At 42.3% G+C, this 18,788-nt stretch overlaps 1 protein-coding gene, 1 long non-coding RNA gene and 1 pseudogene across 3 annotated transcripts in view; 2 read left to right on the forward strand and 1 right to left on the reverse strand.

The window, feature by feature from the left end:
* Positions 1–2,263: 2,263 nt before the first annotated feature.
* On the reverse strand, positions 2,264–5,089 carry EEF1A1 (eukaryotic translation elongation factor 1 alpha 1). The gene is made up of 7 exons (XM_073905225.1): positions 4,894–5,089; positions 4,457–4,636; positions 4,047–4,343; positions 3,797–3,947; positions 3,447–3,703; positions 3,126–3,360; positions 2,264–3,032 (listed from the first exon to the last, which is right to left on the reverse strand). The coding sequence occupies exons 1-7, from the start codon at positions 5,035–5,037 to the stop codon at positions 2,908–2,910; spliced, it is 1,389 nt and encodes a 462-aa protein (XP_073761326.1). The 5' UTR covers positions 5,038–5,089; the 3' UTR covers positions 2,264–2,907.
* Positions 5,090–6,225: 1,136 nt separating this feature from the next.
* The window catches only part of LOC141374818 (uncharacterized), a 23,295-nt gene continuing 10,732 nt past the window's right edge, over positions 6,226–18,788 (forward strand). The window contains exon 1 of one of the 2 annotated variants that reach the window (XR_012381953.1): positions 6,226–6,357. This is a non-coding gene — a long non-coding RNA (uncharacterized lncRNA). The remainder of the gene's footprint in view (positions 6,358–18,788) is intronic. The other variant, XR_012381954.1, reaches the window with a different exon arrangement.
* Positions 15,005–15,989, forward strand: LOC112837874 (RNA transcription, translation and transport factor protein-like; annotated as a pseudogene).

The raw sequence follows: 18,788 nt of genomic DNA on the forward strand, positions 1-18,788 counted from the left end.
CCTGCATCGGGTTCCCTGCTCAGCAGGGAGTCTGCTTCTCCCTCTGACCCTCCCCCATCTCATACTCCCTCTATCTCATTCTCCAAGAAATAAAATCTCTTAAAAAAAAATCTAAAGACATTGTGATAAAACATCAGGAAAACAAGCTTCAGGAAGGTAAAGAAAGGGGAAAACAGGTCTTACTCCTCATCCAAAACATCATGCACCCCTCCCTTGCACGACCTAGATCTCACTGCTCACTCCCTGGAGGCTACAGGTTAACTCCAGAATGGCATCTTAACTTTCGATTGACTGAATCTATTTCTGCATTTTGTGATAATGAACTAAACATTTTGAGTACCAATCTAAACCATATGTAAAGCCACATTAACACACAAGAAATTAGTTGTCACCCTTTTTCTCCATTTCAGGTATTGCGACTACTATGGCCACAAAGTTTTGGGTTGAGCTCTATGCTCAACTCAGCAAAAAAGGTTAATAAGGTAAATCAATGTAAATACACATAAAAATACAGCTTTTGTAATATTTATCAGTTTTTACACCCCATACTAAGCTCTACTTAAAGTCAAGGACTCTGTACCATTTGTACAGCCAATAACCGTTACTGGACAGAATGCTCCTAGAAGGTAAATGACCAAGTGTTAAAATGGTATACAATTGAGTTCTGATCTAGCTGAAAACATTGACTACCTATTCTGGGCATTGGATGAATAACCAGATTAAAAAAAAATCAGATATGCCCTACTTACAATCTGTTTTAACTCCTGAACCAGAAAGCCTTTCCCATTTCATATTCTGAAATCACACCAGAATTCCTGGGACAAATTTCAACAAGCTCCCATCTGAGATTCCTTACAAACATGGGTAATTTAACAGCTTGCCAATTTAAAACAAAGGTCAACACCAGTTTGAAGCATTCTGGTCTTATAAAAACTAATTTTACTCAATTCAAACACAAAATGCAATTAGTATATGAAACTCAGCAGAGGGGCCCCTGGGTGGGTCAGTTAAGCAACTGCCTTTGGCTCAGGTCATCACCCGGAGTCCCAGGATTGTCCCACATCAGGCTCCCTGCCCAGTAGGGAGTCTGCTTCTCCCTCTGACCCTACTCCCTTTCATGCACTTTCAAATAAAAACTCAGGTTTATCCTTAACTTTTAAGTTCAGGTTTCAAACTAATTTGTAGTGACCACCAGTAGGTGGTGCTCAAACCAGACAATGGCATATCTGTATTGGATTCTACGGAGTTAAGCATCCCAACTAGCCAACTGAAGCTTCTCTGGACACTATCCCTCTCCCCCTACCCTTCCCCTTAGTGGGAGCAATTTTCCGCAGTTTTGAGTTCTAGGGGGGTGGAACAAATCCCTTACAGCAAACATTACAGTTCAAAACTGTTTATGCCAGCTACCATTTATTGATTATTTTTAAGAACCTTACCTACTAGATCATCTTCTCTAACCCTTAACAGTAAGCACATTTGTTCAAATAAGTGAAAAATTTAAGTTGTGGACAAAATCTTAAGCTTTACAGACCTCATCAGTGCCCCTGGTAGTACCGTTAAGACCATTTTACCTAACTTAGATCTCAATGAGAATTTTCTCAACTGCAGTCCTTCCTCACCTACGGATTATTTCCCTTAGCATTGTTCACCTTATAAAATAGGACACATCCTGTGTACTTTTTGCCTGATAAACTTTTTATAAGCAAAAGCCTGTTCAGGGAATTAATGTTCAAAGGGTAAAGATTATCAAATGCACCAGTGTTCTGAGAGATTTGCCAGCTATCCAAAGCCAAGGATTAGATGGTTTTTGCCCAAATACTATTAAATTTACCGAACACTGAAGTAAGTTCTTTTTAAAGAGCTCTTCATCCTGTTCAACTATCATTTTTCAATATTCCCTATTGCTAGTTTTTGGAGTGACACTTAGCTAGACCTCCAAAACATTTCCAAACTGAAAACAAAGCTTACCCAACACTCAAGTCCAAAATGGGTCCTCTCATTTCCCACTGCACCTCTTCAAACCTTGGTTAATAATCCAGTGCATAATGATCCTTCACCTAACCTTGCTCTTTAAAGATGAAAATTCCTATCTTAGTGGATTTCTAGTTAACTGACAGTAAACTTTCAGTAGACTTTTTTCTCCTACAACCTAGATACAATTAACTCTATTAGGTAAAGTATTATTTAATGGCTGTTTTAGGGTACTTCAAACTATTCCAGTATTTATGTGACAAAGCATTCCAATTAACTGGGAAACTAAAAGTGTGACAATATATCAAGTTTACTGCATGTGACATAATACAAGTCTCATATGCAACATAATAGACTTTGGTATTACAGAATTTAACCTGTTTTGTAACTACCTTGGTGTTACTCTTTGCTTACCTGTTCTGTGTTGCACCAGACCCCTTTTCCCCATAGCTTTTTACTATTAAGAGTTTCTTTCCCTCAGAAAAGGTGAAAATGCTCAAGTTCCCACCCATGAAAAAAATGTTAACCCAAATTTAAGTTTCAGCATATTTTAACATTAGAAATAGGGTCTGTGCAACACCTACTTTTACCTGAATAGTACTATACAAAAGGTTACAGTGTTGACCAAAAGAAGACACAGGTTTCTCATTAAACTTTTGTTTTAATGGGTCTCAAAATTCTGTGACAGATTTTTGGTCAAGTTGTTTCCATTAAAAAGTACTGATTTTAAAAACTAATAACTTAAAACTGCCACACACACACAAAAAAAACATGGTCCACAAAACATTCTCCTTTCCTTCTGAAGGTTTTACGATGCATTGTTATCATTAACCAGTCTTTTACTATTAAACTTAAATGGCCAATTGACACAAACAGTTCTGAGACCGTTCTTCCACCACTGATTAAGACTGGGGTGGCAGGTATTGGGGATAATATTCATTTAGCCTTCTGAGCTTTCTGGGCAGACTTGGTGACCTTGCCAGCTCCAGCTGCCTTCTTGTCCACTGCTTTGATGACACCCACAGCAACCGTCTGTCTCATGTCACGAACAGCAAAACGGCCTATTAAAACAAATTTTAGACCATCAGAAACTCTCCACACAAGCACTATTTTCTAACTTGTGATTTCCTAATTACACTCAAAGTCATCCTTACCCAGAGGAGGATAGTCAGAGAAGCTCTCAACACACATAGGCTTGCCAGGAACCATATCAACAATGGCAGCATCACCAGATTTCAAGAACTTGGGACCATCTTCCAGCTTTTTTCCAGATCGACGATCTATTTTCTCCTTCAGCTCAGCAAACTTGCAAGCAATGTGAGCCGTGTGACAATCCAGCACAGGTGCATATCCAGCACTGATTTGGCCTGGATGGTTCAGGATAATCACCTTGGAGGAAAGATTTGCATTTAATAAATCTCAAAAGGCAGGAGTCTGGCAGTTAAGTTGAGAACACTGCCACTTTAAAGTGTTACCTGAGCCGTGAAGCCAGCTGCTTCCATTGGTGGGTCATTTTTGCTGTCACCAGCCACATTGCCACGACGAACATCTTTGACAGATACGTTCTTGACATTGAAGCCCACATTGTCCCCAGGAAGAGCCTCACTCAAAGCTTCATGGTGCATTTCAACAGATTTTACTTCAGTTGTAACATTGACTGGAGCAAAGGTGACCACCATCCCAGGTTTAAGAACACCAGTCTCGACTCGGCCCACAGGGACAGTACCAATACCTAAAATATTTACAAGTGTGGTGTCAAGTACCTTAAGTGAAAACAGTACCGCAACCCACACTAATTACATTCTGATAGTAATGTTCAACTTACCACCAATTTTGTAGACGTCCTGGAGAGGCAGACGCAAGGGCTTGTCAGTTGGACGAGTTGGTGGCAGGATGCAATCCAGAGCTTCAAGCAGTGTGGTTCCACTGGCATTCCCATCTTTACGGGTTACTTTCCATCCCTTGAACCAAGGCATCTAAAACAATATTGTCCATTAGCATCCCTCAAACGGTTGTCAGTTAAGTGTCAAAACCTGCCCCTTCCATCGCTCTCTAGAAGTCTTGAAGTCACTTACATTAGCACTTGGCTCCAGCATGTTGTCACCGTTCCAACCAGATATTGGCACAAATGCTACTGTGTCGGGGTTGTAGCCAATTTTCTTAATGTAGGTGCTGACTTCCTTAACGATTTCCTCGTATCTCTTCTGGCTGTAGGGTGGCTCAGTGGAATCCATCTTGTTAACACCAACAATTAGTTGTTTTACACCCAGTGTGTAAGCCAGAAGGGCATGCTCACGGGTCTGCCCATTCTTGGAGATACCGGCTTCAAATTCACCAACACCAGCAGCAACAATCAGGACAGCACAGTCAGCCTTTAAAAGACAACAAGACCTATCCTGTTAAATGTTCTTCAAAAGAATGAACTCACCCCTTTTCTGATGCAAATGCAAGCCTACAATTATTTTAAGTTATTAATCCTACAAACCTGAGATGTGCCTGTAATCATGTTTTTGATAAAGTCTCTGTGTCCTGGGGCATCAATGATGGTCACGTAATACTTGCTGGTCTCGAATTTCCACAGGGAGATATCAATGGTGATACCACGTTCACGTTCAGCTTTCAGTTTATCCAAGACCCAGGCATACTTGAAGGAGCCCTTTCCCATCTGTAAGGATTAAAAATGGTTACTTGGTAACTAAAACATGATCAAACTTCGAAATTCCTTACTCCCACTTAAGCAGAAACGCTGAATTCCACTTTACACCTGTTAGGTGGCTTTAACTTAGTTCCCAAAGTTATAGATACCCAACAGTAAGCACTAGTTTATTCCCCCTTATGTAGGACATTCAGATATAAACTAGTGACTAGTTTTGGGGATGGTAACACTCTGAACTACCTATCTCATTACTCTGTTTTACCTACCTCAGCAGCCTCCTTCTCAAATTTTTCAATAGTTCTTTTGTCGATCCCACCACATTTGTAGATCAGATGACCAGTAGTGGTAGACTTGCCCGAATCTACGTGTCCAATGACGACGATGTTGATGTGAGTCTTTTCCTTTCCCATTTTGGTTTAGGTTGAGCGGTGGTTTTCACGACACCTAAATTTAAGGGGAAAAAAATCCTTTTACAACTACCGTCCCACAGACTTTTGAGAATAAGCCACGACCCGAACTCGCATAGGGCGAATTCCAAGGAGAATTACAACCAGCGCCAAGCTGGCCCAACTCTCGTCTCCACCCACTAAGCATGGGGTTAACTCCACCGCATAAAATCCCCTCCCCCCTGAGAAAGGCCTGCTTCCAAGACGCCGAGAAGAAATGAAGGTGCCAAGACGGCGCCCAGTACACCGTGGGGTCACAGGAAGCAGCGGCCTAAGAGGGAAAGGCCCTTTTCCTTTGTGTGGGTGACTCACCCGCCCCGCTCTCCCGGGCCGCCGCGTCCTCCATTTTGAGCTCCCTGCAGCAGGGCCGGAGAGCGGCCATCTTTCCGCGCACGCAACTGGTGCCGAGCGGGGCCGGCCTCCCCGCCCGGGATGGGATGGTATATCGCGGCGCGAGGCTGGACACCAAAGCCGCCCGGCCCACTCCACGGGACTCTCCCGCGTCCGACTCGGTGGCCACGGCTCGTGAGCCCCCCGCGGCTCGTCGGACATGTGCGCCGGGACGAGTGGGCCTCGCCGTCGCCCTCCGCGCCTCGCGGCGGGCCCACAACCCCAAGAACCCGACGACCGCAAAAAAAAAAAACCCACCCTGTGGCAATCCTGACCAACCTCCGCTAAATTTTGTCGACGGAGAAAATCATAGCGGGTTTTTTTTTTTGACTGTTCAGTTGTTTCGAGACTTAAACGACTGTTAAAAGGGCAGGCAATAAGGTAAGGTGCGGCGGAATTCGCACGCGGCCGCCACAGCACCCAAGCCAGGCCTCAAACCAACCACGAGGCGAAGGGAGTCCTAAAAGGGCAAGGCCTCGAACCTTCCCACCTACTCACAACCCGAAATTCGGGGTCAAGAACATCGTAAAGTGGCTGGGTGGCGCGGCAGTTGTAAAAGGCACGCGAGGGCCGCAGCCGGCTCAAAGAGGCCAGGCCCGCGGAAACCACACCCGGCACTCACCTGTGTTCTGGCGGCAAACCCGTTGCGAAAAAGAACGTTCAAGGCGGCTGCGGCACTTATATACGGTCCTCCCCCACCCTCGGGGAAGGGGGCGGAGCCAGCACACGACACCACTTTCCCAGTTTACCCCGCGCCAACTCCATCAGGCACTGGTTCAATCGCCGTCCCCTCCCCCTACTTCTCGGGGACCGTGGGCGATGTACGCTCAGCCCACTGAAGAGCACACATCGCCTCGCGCATGCTCCTCTCGACCCCGATGACGACGAGAGCAAGTGAGTGAGGAGGCGGGGACCAGCGATCCCTCGGTTCTAGGTTAGCGAGAGTTTAACGACGGTCCCTGGGATTCCCCCAGGCAGAGGCGAGTCCTCCTTTGTATGAATTACTCTCAGCTCCAGCTGGGAGGGGCGGGGGGCGGGCGGCGAGGAGGCGGCCCGGCGAGGAAGTACAGAATCCTCTGTACGATTCCTGGTTTAACTGCAAAGGTGGTGTGGAGGTTGGAGTATGTTTTCCCTTGGCCATGTACCTCCAGTTCTTAGCCTAGTTCTCCCGAAGGTCTGGGACAGCCCCTTTGAGCCGCTTCCTCCGCTCGTCGCAGGTCCGCCCCGGGCTGGCTCCTCCCCGGTCCCTGCCTTCAGATCCCCTCCGGGCTGGAGAGGCGTACAAGGCCCCGGCACTCACGGCAGAGGGGGGTCGGACGACGCAAAGGGCCACCTTCACAGCCCGAAAATCCGTAATGGTTTCAAGTTGGTGGCCGTGACCAGGACGAATATGCTCTTGGGCTGGCCTCTTCGTTTGTTCCATTAAAAGCCCGTTGCTTTTATCGAAGCCCGTATCACACGTTCACCCCATATGGTACTCCAGACGTCTGGTTTTTCAATTTAGATTAGATTTCAATCCCACAGTTTGCTTTTTAACTCTAGTTTTATTACGCTATAAAAAGACCGTGTGTGCGTCTACTCTTCGTGGTACATTGTCTTTCCAGTGTACACTCATTTGATTGCTAGGATGAGAGACCTAAAAAGAATTTTTCAAATTCAGTCTTTCCACATGATCTCATACAGAAACTAAGATCTACAGCATCAGCAAGCTTATCCACCCAATTTCCTATCCTCAACACTTGCTGTGAAATCACTGCTTCTAAAAAGTGGCCTATCCATTTAAATAAATGGATTCATTTTCTGTCGTCCCTTTGATTTTAACTAAATTTTAACATAAATCGAGAGTGAAACCAGATAAGGCCTTTTTGGTTGACAATCAGGGCAGACTGAAAAATACTCCTTTCAAGAAAGAACTTTTATTTTTAATGAGCTAGTTACTCTGTCAGTATGTCTCTTCCATGTGTGGAACATCACTGCAACTCCTCCAGCCAATCTATTAACAAATGCTTGAAACCTACTATGTGTCCAGGGCTAAGTGAAGTTCTGTGGCATGTACAAAAGAAATACTTCCTTTTGGAGAGGAACCTACAATCAAATTGGAAGAGGAAAACTATAAAACAACTGGGAAGCAGTTAAAGGCAAACTTGTATGGTGCTTACTTACTTTCTATTTCATTGTAGAATACAGTTCTAGTCCTAGCTTTCAGTTAACTTCTCACAACCCAAATCCTTTTTTTCTTTGTAAATGAAATAAGTCTTTCAGAATAACCTTCCTATATCTTTTTGTTTTACCACTCTTTTAGATATAAACATCTAAAATTAAGTTTTTTTTTTAATTTCTTCATTAGCAGGTTTCTAGCCTTCTCTTTTTAACTTTGAGTTTTCATGAAAGAAACTAGGCCATATTTAAGTTTCCTTAGAAATTCATATAACTAATCTTTTTCCAGCAAAAAAGCCCTTTCTATGTCTATATTTCTAGCTTTCCTTTCATAAATTCTTTTGTCACATTGCATTTTCCTAGTGCCCTTACCCAGTCATATACATGTGGAATAAAATCATCTTGATATGCTAGTCAATGTTTGTAATATAATAAAAATGTAAGATACCAGTTAAAATCAGGCACTACCAATAGAAGAATGCAAATACCTCTGCTCTTGTTTATTTCCTTGGAAATATAACTGTTCTCTTTGAAACTAGATTCCCACAGTCATATTTGTACATCATAGTAATATGAACTGCACACTGTGTTATGTCAGATTAAGATTAGGATGCCACACTAGATTTATTATTTCCCAGGCCTTCTTTTTTTTTTTTAAGATTTTATTTGTTTATTTGACAGCAAGAGCAGGAACACAAGCAGGGGGAGTGGGAGAGGGAGAAGCAGGCCTCCCGCCGAGCAGGGAGCCCGATGTGGGGCTTGATCCCAGAACCCTGGGATCACCACCGGAGCCAAAGGCAGATGCCCAACGACTGAGCCACCCAGGCGCCCCTCCCAGGCCTTCTTGAGCAAGCCTCAAATGGTTTAGGTTTGAACATTATTGGAAATAATACTAGGTCATATAAATATTTTAACAGGAATAGCAAATTTTTGAAAATGTAAAGAAATGGTTAAGTGACATGAGGAGGGAAGCAAAGACTGAAGAAGACTAAAAGCTGAGTACTTGAAAGCTTTACATGGAATCCAAAATTGTAGTTAACATCTAATCTAAGAAAGAAAAGTCAAAATGAAAGTGGATGTTGGTGAGAGGGAAAAGTATCAAAGATGATTTCCACTCGATAAAAGTGAGAAAAGTGACCTCTGTGAAATCTGCACAATTCATTAAAATGTGACGTTGCAAACTTAAGTACTTTTATACAATCCTAAAATTGTAATAACTGGAGATATGTGTACTTTCAGTTGAATTATTGTTTGAAAATAGGGACCTACTATATTCTAACAGTAATTTTTTTTTAATATTTTATTTATTTATTTGAGAGAGAGTGAGTAAGAGAGAGAGAAGGAGCAGGTAGAAGGGCAGAGGGAGAAGGAAGGAGAAGCAGACTCTCCCCTGAGCTGGGAGCCTGATGTGGGACTGGATCCCAGGACTCTGGGATCACGACCTGAGCCGAATGCGCCCCTAACAGTAATTTTTATAGATATGTGTATATTCAGCACTATGCTGGACACTGGAATTCTTTAATAGATGCGCACAAACATTTCCACAGGAGCTTATAAAAACTACAACTCCTGATTCAAATCTCACCTTTTAATTTTTCTAGTACTTCCTCCTTACAGCTCTTTTGGATGGTGAAAAAAATAATCCAATATTCCAAATAAAGTAACAAAATGGTCCAAGAATGTTCCAGGAGCAAATAAAGACAGTCGGACTTGCATTATTATGCCCAGAAGAGAAAGGAAAATTAAAGCAGGACTCCAAAGCCATCCCAGATTGTAAGCAAGTTTTCTCCAAGGTCTGCAGATGAGCATATAAAGAATAATACCTTATAGAGAATCCTTTTTAAAAATAGAACCTAAGAAAAAGCAAAACTATACATAATTCCCTGATTTATATCTAAGTAACCTACTGGGCACCACTGACTAGTTGCTCTTACTCATGTTTCGATAATGGTCCAGACTTTTGAGGGGTGGGGGTATCTCGAGCCATATTGTGAATTAGATTTAGATACTAGCCACAAGCCTTTTCTCAGAGGGCAGAGGTCCCCCTCTGGTCTTGGTCGGGGTCAGAGCGCAAGGAGACCGCGAGTCCCGGGGAAGTCGCGCGCGGCTCCGGGCGCACCCAGATTCAGAGTAAGGGGGACTGGGGCGGCGCCGGCAGTATGCGGCGGTCCCAGGCGACGAGGAGGACACTCGGCCGCCTTTCCCGGGCGCCCACTCTTGGGGCCGAGCGACCCGCGCTAGTGGTGCGCTGGGACACCTATAGGCAGGCCGGGACCCCCGGGTTCGGGTCTCCGCAGCACCGAGGCCACCCCAGCCCGCCCCCGGGCACGCCCCCACCTTGAGGTCACTTTCTTGGGTCCTCTGCGGAAGAAAGCGCGTAGGAGGAGACAGAAAACCCCACGTGGCTCAGGGTGGGGGTCGGTTTTCGTCACCTTGGCATGGCCTCTTTTTAGAGGCCACTGAGGCAAATACTCTGTTTTTTAAAAAGCCCTGTTCCCTAGCCCCTGTGTTTTGAACATAACCCTAATGCAGTTTTTCTCCCCACGACTTTACAGCAGATACGGTGTGCCTTTTACTAACTTAAAATGGTAACAGTAACATTGTTGAGACTTGTAAATGTATTTTGGGGTTGTAATCTGAGGTCATATTTTGTTTGAGATTTCCCTTAAAGTTGTTCATACCATTTAGAGTAGCAAACTGTTAAAATACATTGTAGTAAACATCTGCATGACCCCTTTTGTGGGGGGGGGAAGGATTTTAGTTATTAACTTAGTAAAAGGGTGAACTGCAATAGTTCTTTGATATCTGTAATTGTGGTTCACCAAACATCTTTCCGTATTGGCTAATCACTCTGCTATTGGGCCTAATTTAAAGCAGCTTTAAGTAATTACATTTTGCTGTGGCTTGCCGCGTTTTCATCTTGCCAGTGCCAGTAAAAAAAAAAAGATCTTTAAAGGGGTATTTTAGAATATGATTAAGCCAAGAAATTATTTGGATTGAGAATCCAAGTAAAATGGTATTTCCATGAGCCAGGCACTGTTCTAATATTTGCAATATTTAATGAAATCCCATCACCAGCATTTCACAGATGGGGAGCCTGTAGGCAACTGATAGTGAATGCATAATAAGCAAATGCAAACATACATTCTTTTTAAACACTACATCAAAAACTAATGATGTAATGTATGGTGATTAACATAACATAATAAAAAATATTAAACTAAAACAAAAGAAAACAAGGAAACAAAGGAAGAAAAAGAGACAAACCAAAAAGCAGACTCTTAACTATAGAGAACAAACAGATGGTCACCAGAGGCGAGGTGGGTGGGGGGGTAGGGGAAATAGGGAAAGGGGATTAAGAGTAGACTTATCTTGATGAGCACCAGGTGATGTATGGAACTGTTAGATCACTATATTGTACTATGTAAACTACACTGGAACTAAAACAAAATTTTAAAAATCTTGAAAAAAGTTTCACTTTTTGGCACAAAGTGATAAAATATATCACATTGCTTTTTTTTTTTAAGATTTTATTTATTTAATTGACAGAGAGAGAGAGGGGGAACACAAGTGGGAGAGAGAGAAGCAGGCTTCCCACCAAGCGGGGAGCCCGATGAGGGGCTCGATTCCAGGACCCTGGGATCATGACCTGAGCTGAAGGCAGTCACTTAACCCACTGAGCCACCCAGGCACCTCTACTACATTGCTTCTTTCACTTAATACATCTTGCAGATCTTATGAGTACTTTAGGGCCCAGCAAAGGAACCTTGGAAACCCCGTAATCTGACCAGAGGGCTGGTTGTAACTTTCAGGAGCAGGTCTAGGCAGCCTAGAAAAGGAAAATAGCAGTGGCTTTGGAGTCAGAAAATCAAGGATTCAGTCCTTGATCTGCTGCTTACAGATTTGTGGTAGCCAGCAGTTCTTGGTTTCTCAGTGCATTTGTAACATTAGTCTGTTTGTTATTTATATTTAGTATGCACCTCACAATTCTTATACGCAAAGACATGAAAATATACGGGGGCATTCAATTATCTAGTAAAGATGGTGTTTCTAGAAGCAGCTGAGGGCAGGAGAACACCTGCCCTCAGTTGGTATGCGTTATGACACTCACTTGACTCAGTAAAGAATATTAACTTACTAGAATCTTTTTATTTGTAAAAATTTTGAAATAGCTGATACATGTACATGGTAAAACATTGTACAGATGTTATACAGTGAAATGTTACTCTTTTTTTTTTATAATCGGTTTAAAGAAAGTCTGAAGACTATGCCAGGAAAATTAACTAAAGATATTTCTACGACTGCTTTCATGATTCTAAGACCAGTGCCCACCAGAATAAATGCTCTATCAGTATGAAGGAAAGGATAATCTTCCCTCACTCACTATTTTTTGTGAATCTGCATTTTATGGGCAATATTCACTTTCAGTATGTCTATGTCTTCATAGGTAACATAGTGAAAAGAACACTGGACTAAAGAGCTGGAGTCTATTCCTAGCAATTTTATTAGTTGTATGATCTTGAATACATCACCTTTGAGCTCATTATGCTATCATACAGTATCTAATACCTATTTCACATAACTGTTCATAAGAGGGGGACCTGGATGGCTCAGCGGTTAAGCGGCTACCTTTGGCTAAGGTCATGATCCCAGGGTCCTGGGCTTCCTGCTCAGCGGGGAGTCTGCTCCCTCTGACCCTTCCCCACTCCTGCTTGTGCTCTCTCTCTCTCTCTCAAATAAATAAAATATTTAAAAAAAGAACTGATCATAAGGATTAAATGAGATAATGTATCTGAAGATGCAGACTATTTTTACAAATGTAAATGCTCATTATAATTAGTAAATAATCATTAACTCTTTCAAAAAACAAGAAAAATCTGTTCAAATTTACCCATGTCTAGTCAACCTAATGAGTACTATTTGGTCCATTTCATTTAAATATTAGAACTATATAGGGGTGCCTGGGTGGCTCAGTCATTAAGCGTCTGCCTTCGACTCAGGTCATGATCCCAGGGTCCTGGGATCGAGCCCCGCATCGGGCTCCCCGCTCCACGGGGAAGCCTGCTTCTCCCTCTCCCACTTCCCCTGCTTGTGTTCCCTCTCTCACTGTGTCTCTCTCTGTCAAATAAATAAATACAATCTTAAAAAAAAAAAAAAAGAACTATATAGATTCACCAATACGTATGACACACACTGTATGGCAGGGACTTTTGAATTATGGCGTTCATTGTATGTTGGTAATTGTAGAGGACTTCAGAGGTCAGTTTTTATTCATCCATCCATCGAGCATTCACGGAGCATAAACTGTGTGCCAGGCACTTAGCTAGACACTGAGGAGATAAGAAAACAATCACTGTTGGATAGTGTGTTCGGCAGAGCCCTGGACAGGAAGGGAGAGGGGACACTAACAGTGTTGACTCCAGGGGAACGTGAATGCTGGAACCAGGAAAACCTAAGGTGCTTTCCGCGAGCGAGCATCCACAAGGGACTCAGACTGGGGGAGGGGAAGAGGACAGCAGCAGGGAAAGTTTCTCAGCCGAGTCTCACCTTGGTTGGTTAGGAGCTATGGTAATCAGCCAGTGAAGGAAGCCATGGGGTGGGGAGGGTGTGTTTTGGCTGACTGCCTTAGAAGAGAAGGTGGGAGGAAGAGTTTGCTCCTCTGCAGATAGGAGCAGAGATGGAGATAAAACTGTTTGGTATTCACTGAGGCCCCTGAGGAACCTGTGTAGAATATTGGGGCTTCAGAGACAGATGTGGGTCCCAGTCTGGCATCCATCCCTTACTGAATGTGTGGCTCTGGGCAAGGTATTTGGTTTCTTTAAGCTTCAGCTCTCTCAGCTATAAAAAAGAAGATGATAGGGCGCCCGGGTGACTCAGTTGGCCGGTTTAGGTCATGATCCTGGAGTCCCAGGATCAAGTCCCGCGGCGGGCTCTCTGCTCAGCAGGGAGTCTGCTTCTCCCTCTGACCCTCCCCCTCTCATGCTCCCTCTCTCTCTCTCTCTCATTCTCTCTCTCAAATAAATAAATAAAATCTTTTAAAAAGATTTAAAAAAAGATGATAACACCTACTACATAAGGCTGCTACGAAAATTAGATAAGAAAATGTTTTTTTTCACCAGGTTAGAACAGTAATTGTCAGGGAGTTGTTTGTTTTTTCCTTTTTGTTTGTTTTTACCCATTGTCTATAATGTATAGCACTTTCGGAGGGAGGCAGCTCTGAAGTCAGAAAGCTTTCACTCAAATCCCTGTTGGCTCTCCCACTGCTAGCATGGGGATATTTGGCAAGTGATCTAACCTCTTTAAGCCTCAGATTTCGTATCTATAAAGTGCAGACAGTAATAAATAATATCTGCCCCAGAGGATTGTGGTGAAGATTAAATAAGTCAATCAATGTAAAGTACTTAACGCAGTGCCTCAGCACCTGGTAAGCATTCAATAAATCTTAATTGTTGCTTGTTATTTTATTTTTTCTTTTCTTTTAAAAAAATCTTTTTTTTTTAAAGATTTTATTTATTTGTTTATTTGAGAGAGAGAATGAGAAATAGCACGAGAGGGAAGAGGGTCAGAGAGAGAAGCAGACTCCCTGCTGAGCAAGGAGCCCGACATGGGACTCGATCCCGGGACTCCAGGATCATGACCTGAGCCGAAGGCAGTCACTTAACCAACTGAGCCACCCAGGCGCCCTAAAAAAATCTTTTTATTATGTTATGTTAATCACCATACATTACATCATTAATTTTTTTAAAGATTTTATTTATTTATCAGAGAAAGAGAGACAGAGGCAGGCAGAGGGAGAAGCAGGCTCCTCGCCCAGCAAGGAGCCCAATGTAGGACTCGATCCCAGGACCCTGGGATCATGACCTGAGCCAAAGGCAGACGCCCAACCGACTGAGCCACCCAGGCGTCCCACATCATTAATTTTTGATGTAGTGTTCCATGATTCATTGTTTGCATATAACACCCAGTGCTCCATGCAGAATGTGATGTTATTTAATTTTTTTTATTTGAGCGTCCTCATTAACTGGAATCTTGTCATAGACTGAAGTTTCTTTTCCAAGAAAATGCCACAATTACCTTGTTTTCAGTTCTGTGTTTAATGTCCCTGCATTTTAGATTTGCTTACTAATTTTTCTCATAGGCCCTTTTCTGGAATCTTAAAGATGCCACGTTTTGAATAATTGTGAAGTTAGAAATGTTTAACAGTTTTTCTTTAACTAGGATTTCTTAAAATTAAAGGCAGCATAAACCATCACCCCTAATTCTAAAGCCCTGTCATATCTTTGTACTTTTCTAAGATTAAATGTCCTGCATCCTTTAAAAAAATTAGTATAGGCCTTTCCTCTCCTGGCCGAAGCCTGGGGGACCAGAGCAAGACGCGGGGACCATGTCCCGACGCAAGCTGACGGCCCTCCACTACCACAACCCGGCTGGCTTCAACTGCAAAGATGAAACAGAGTTTAGAAACTTTATTGTTTGGCTTGAAGACCAGAAAATCAGACACTACAAGATTGAAGACAGAGGTAATTTAAAAAACATCCACAGCAGTGACTGGCCCAAGTTCTTTGAAAACTATCTCAAATATGTTAACTCCTTTCAAGATTCAAGATCGACAAGAAGCAATTGACTGGCTTCTTGGTTTAGCTGTTAGACTTGAATATGGAGATAATGCTGATAAATACAAGGACTTGGTACCTGATAATACAAAAAATGCTGACAATGCAGCTAAAAATGCAGAGCCATTGATCAACTTGGATGTAAATAATCCTGATTTTAAGGCTGGTGTAATGGCTTTGGCTAACCTTCATATTCAGCCTCATGATGATTACCTGGTAATGCTTAAGGCAATTCGCATTTTGGTCCAGGAGCGCCTGACCCAGGATGCAGTTGCTAAAGCAAATCAAACGAAAGAGGGCTTGCTTGTTGCTTTAGACAAACATATTCTTGGTTTTGTTTTTTTTTTTTAAAGATTTTATTTATTTATTTGAGAGAGGGAGAATGAGAGACAGAGAGCACGAGAGGGAAGAGGGTCAGAGGGAGAAGCAGACTCCCTGCCGAGCAGGGAGCCCGATGCGGGACTCGATCTGGGGACTCCAGGATCATGACCTGAGCCGAAGGCAGTTGCTTAACCAACTGAGCCACCCAGGCGCCCCATATTCTTGGTTTTGACACAGGAGATGCAGTTCTTAATGAAGCTGCTCAAATTCTGAGATTGCTGCATATAGAAGAGCTCAGAGAGCTACAGACAAAAATTAATGAAGCCATAGTAGCTTTTCAAGCAATTATTGCTGATCCAAAGACAGACCACAGACTGGGGAAAATTGGAAGATGAACATTTTAGGATTTCAGCTTCTCACCTACTTAGTACAATTGGGAACCATGTACACTCTGGCATGTGTTTGGAAATCAAATGTCACATTTTCAAGGGAAAAATCCTAGAAAATTGACTATGTTCTTGAGATTTACCATCATTGCTTTTTCTTTAATAAAGTTTGGGAAAGTGGAAAAAAAATTAGTATAGTATCTTTTAAATTATTGCTATGTTATCTCTGTTTTTTTTAGTACCATCTGCTTTTTGTAGTTGGTGTTGTGCTTTAAAAACATTTTTTTAGGGGTGCCTGGGTGACTCAGTTGGTTAAGCATCTGACTCTTGATTCTGGCTCAGGTCATGATCTCAGGGTTGTGAGACTGAGACCCACGTTGAGCTCCGCACTCAGCGGGTTGTCTGCTAGAGATTCTGTCTCTCCCTCTACCCCCTCCCCCAGCCCCCCCCATAAAAAAATAAATAAATCTTGTAAAAAAAAAAAAAAAGCAAACAAACGAACAAACTGAAAGTGCTCAGAGAAAGATAGGGGAAGACATATAAGGGAGCAACAACTGAAATGATTGTGGGCGTCTCATCAGAAGGATGGAGGCAAGGAGGTAGAGGAACATCATCTTAAAGTTCTGAAAGAAAAAAATAAACCTGTCAACCCAGAATTCTATATCTAGTGAAAATATCCTTTATGAATGAAGGTGATAAAATCATAATGAGATTCCACTACATACCCACCAAAATGGCTAAAATTTAAAAGACTGAAAATACTAACTTTTGGCAGGCATTTGGGACTCTCACACAGCTAGTGAGCCTGTGAAATGGTACGTTCTCTTAGAAAAACAATTTGGCAACTGTTTTTAACGTTTAAAAAGTTAAACATGCATTTTTCATATGACCATCCTTTCCACTACTAGGTATTTGCCCAAGAGAAATGAAAGCACATGTCCATACACAGACGTGGGGCCAAATACTCATAGCAGCTTTATTTGTAATCACCAAAAACTGAAAACAAGCCAAATGTCCATCAACAATTTTGATAAACAAACATGGTATATCCATACAATAGAAAACTACTCAGCAGTAAAGAAGAATGAACTATTGATACATGTAACACCATGAGTGACATTCAAAATGATCATGCTGATTGAAGAAGCAATATGAAAAAGAATACATGCTGAATCATTCTTCATTGACATAAAATTTTAGAACATGCAAATTAATCCATAGCAACAGAAAGCATATCAATGGTTGCTAGGGGATGGGGAGGGGGCAAAGGAGGATAGAGAAGAGGTATTACAAAGAGGTGCAAGGAAACTTTGGGAGATGATGAATATGTTTCCTTGATTGTGATGATGGTTTCATGGGTGTATACATATGTGAAAACTTATCAAATTGTATACTTTATATGCAATTTATCAAATGATAATCATAACTCAATAAAATTAGAAAAATAGGGAAAAAAACAACAAACAAAAAAGAATGAAAACAATATAGATAAGTTTTTGGGTATATGTGTGTGTGTGTGTGTGTATATATATATATCCTAATATATATAAAAACTAAGAGAATTTGGGGTGCCTGGGTGGCTCAGTCGTTAATTATCTGCCTTCGGCTTGGGTCGTGATCCCAGGGTCCTGGGATTGAATCCCATATCGGACTCCCTGCTAGGCAGGAAGCCTGCTTCTCCCTCTTCCACTCCCCCTGCTTGTGTTCCTGCTCTCATGCTCTCTCTCTCTGTCAAATAAATAAATAAAATCTTAAAAAAAAAAAAACTAAGAGAATTTGTTACCAGCAGATTTGCATTATGAGAAATGCTATAGGATATTCTTCAGGCTGAAGAGAAATAATACCAAATGGAAACTCGAATCTTCAGAAAGAAATAAAATGGAAATGATAAATATCATTTAATATAAAATGGTTAATATAGGTTAATATAAAAGACTGCCTTTCCTCCTAATTTCTTTAAAATACATAAAACTACTTAGGGGCGCCTGGGTGGCTCAGTCGTTAAGCGTCTGCCTTCGGCTCAGGCCATGATCCCAGGGTCCTGGGATCGAGCCCCGCATCGGGCTCCCTGCTCCGCGGGAAGCCTGCTTCTCCCTCCCTGACTCCCCCCTGCTTGTGTTCCCTCTCTTGCTGTGTCTCTGTCTGTCAAATAAATAAATAAAATCTTTAAAATAAATAACTAACTAAATAAAATAAAATACATAAAACTACTTAAAGCAAAAATTTTAATGTTGTCTTACAGGGTTCATAACATATGTAGATTGAGTGCATGTAGCAATTATAGCGTAAAAGACAGGTTTGGGGGTGAATGGGCCTATGGTGTTGCAAAGCTTCTACACTGTACGCTGATACTAACTCTGCATGGATTGTGAAAAGTTAAGTATGTCTATTGTAACCCCTAGAGCAAACACTAAAAACATAATGCAAAGAGATAGTGCTAAAAAGCCATTAGATAAAGTAAAATTCTTTTTTTTTAAGGTTTTATTTATTTATTTGACAGAGGGACAGCAAGAGAGGGAACACAAGCAGGGGGAATGGGAGAGGGAGGAGCAGGGAGCCGGATGCAGGGCTCAATTCCAGGACCCCGGGATCATGACCTGACCCAAAGGCAGACGCTTAATGACTGAGCCACACAGATGCCCCAGATAAAGTAAAATTCTTTTTTTTTTTTAAGATTTTATTTATTTGACAGAGAGATAAAGAGCACAAGTAGGCAGAGAGGCAGGCAGAGGGAGCGGGAGAAGCAGGCTTCCCACTGAGCAGGGAGCCCAATGAGGGGCTCGATCCCAGGACCCTGGTATCATAACCTGAGCCGAAGGCAGACGCTTAACGACTGAGCCACCCAGGC

Source organism: Callorhinus ursinus, unplaced genomic scaffold, assembly GCF_003265705.2.
Source record: "Callorhinus ursinus isolate GAN/ISIS: 27379988/994484 unplaced genomic scaffold, GSC_fseal_2.0 scaffold22, whole genome shotgun sequence".
NCBI classification, from domain to species: Eukaryota; Metazoa; Chordata; class Mammalia; order Carnivora; family Otariidae; genus Callorhinus; species Callorhinus ursinus.

Bases quoted from the DNA above. Each gene is read 5' to 3' on its own strand.
- EEF1A1 (XM_073905225.1), bottom strand. From the start codon at position 5,037: ATGGGAAAGGAAAAGACTCACATCAACATCGTCGTCATTGGACACGTA. The intron at 4,637-4,893 runs GTAGGTAAAACA...TAATCCTTACAG, and splicing joins TTGAGAAGGAGGCTGCTGAG to ATGGGAAAGGGCTCCTTCAA. The intron at 3,361-3,446 runs GTAACACTTTAA...CTTTCCTCCAAG, and splicing joins CAGCTGGCTTCACGGCTCAG to GTGATTATCCTGAACCATCC.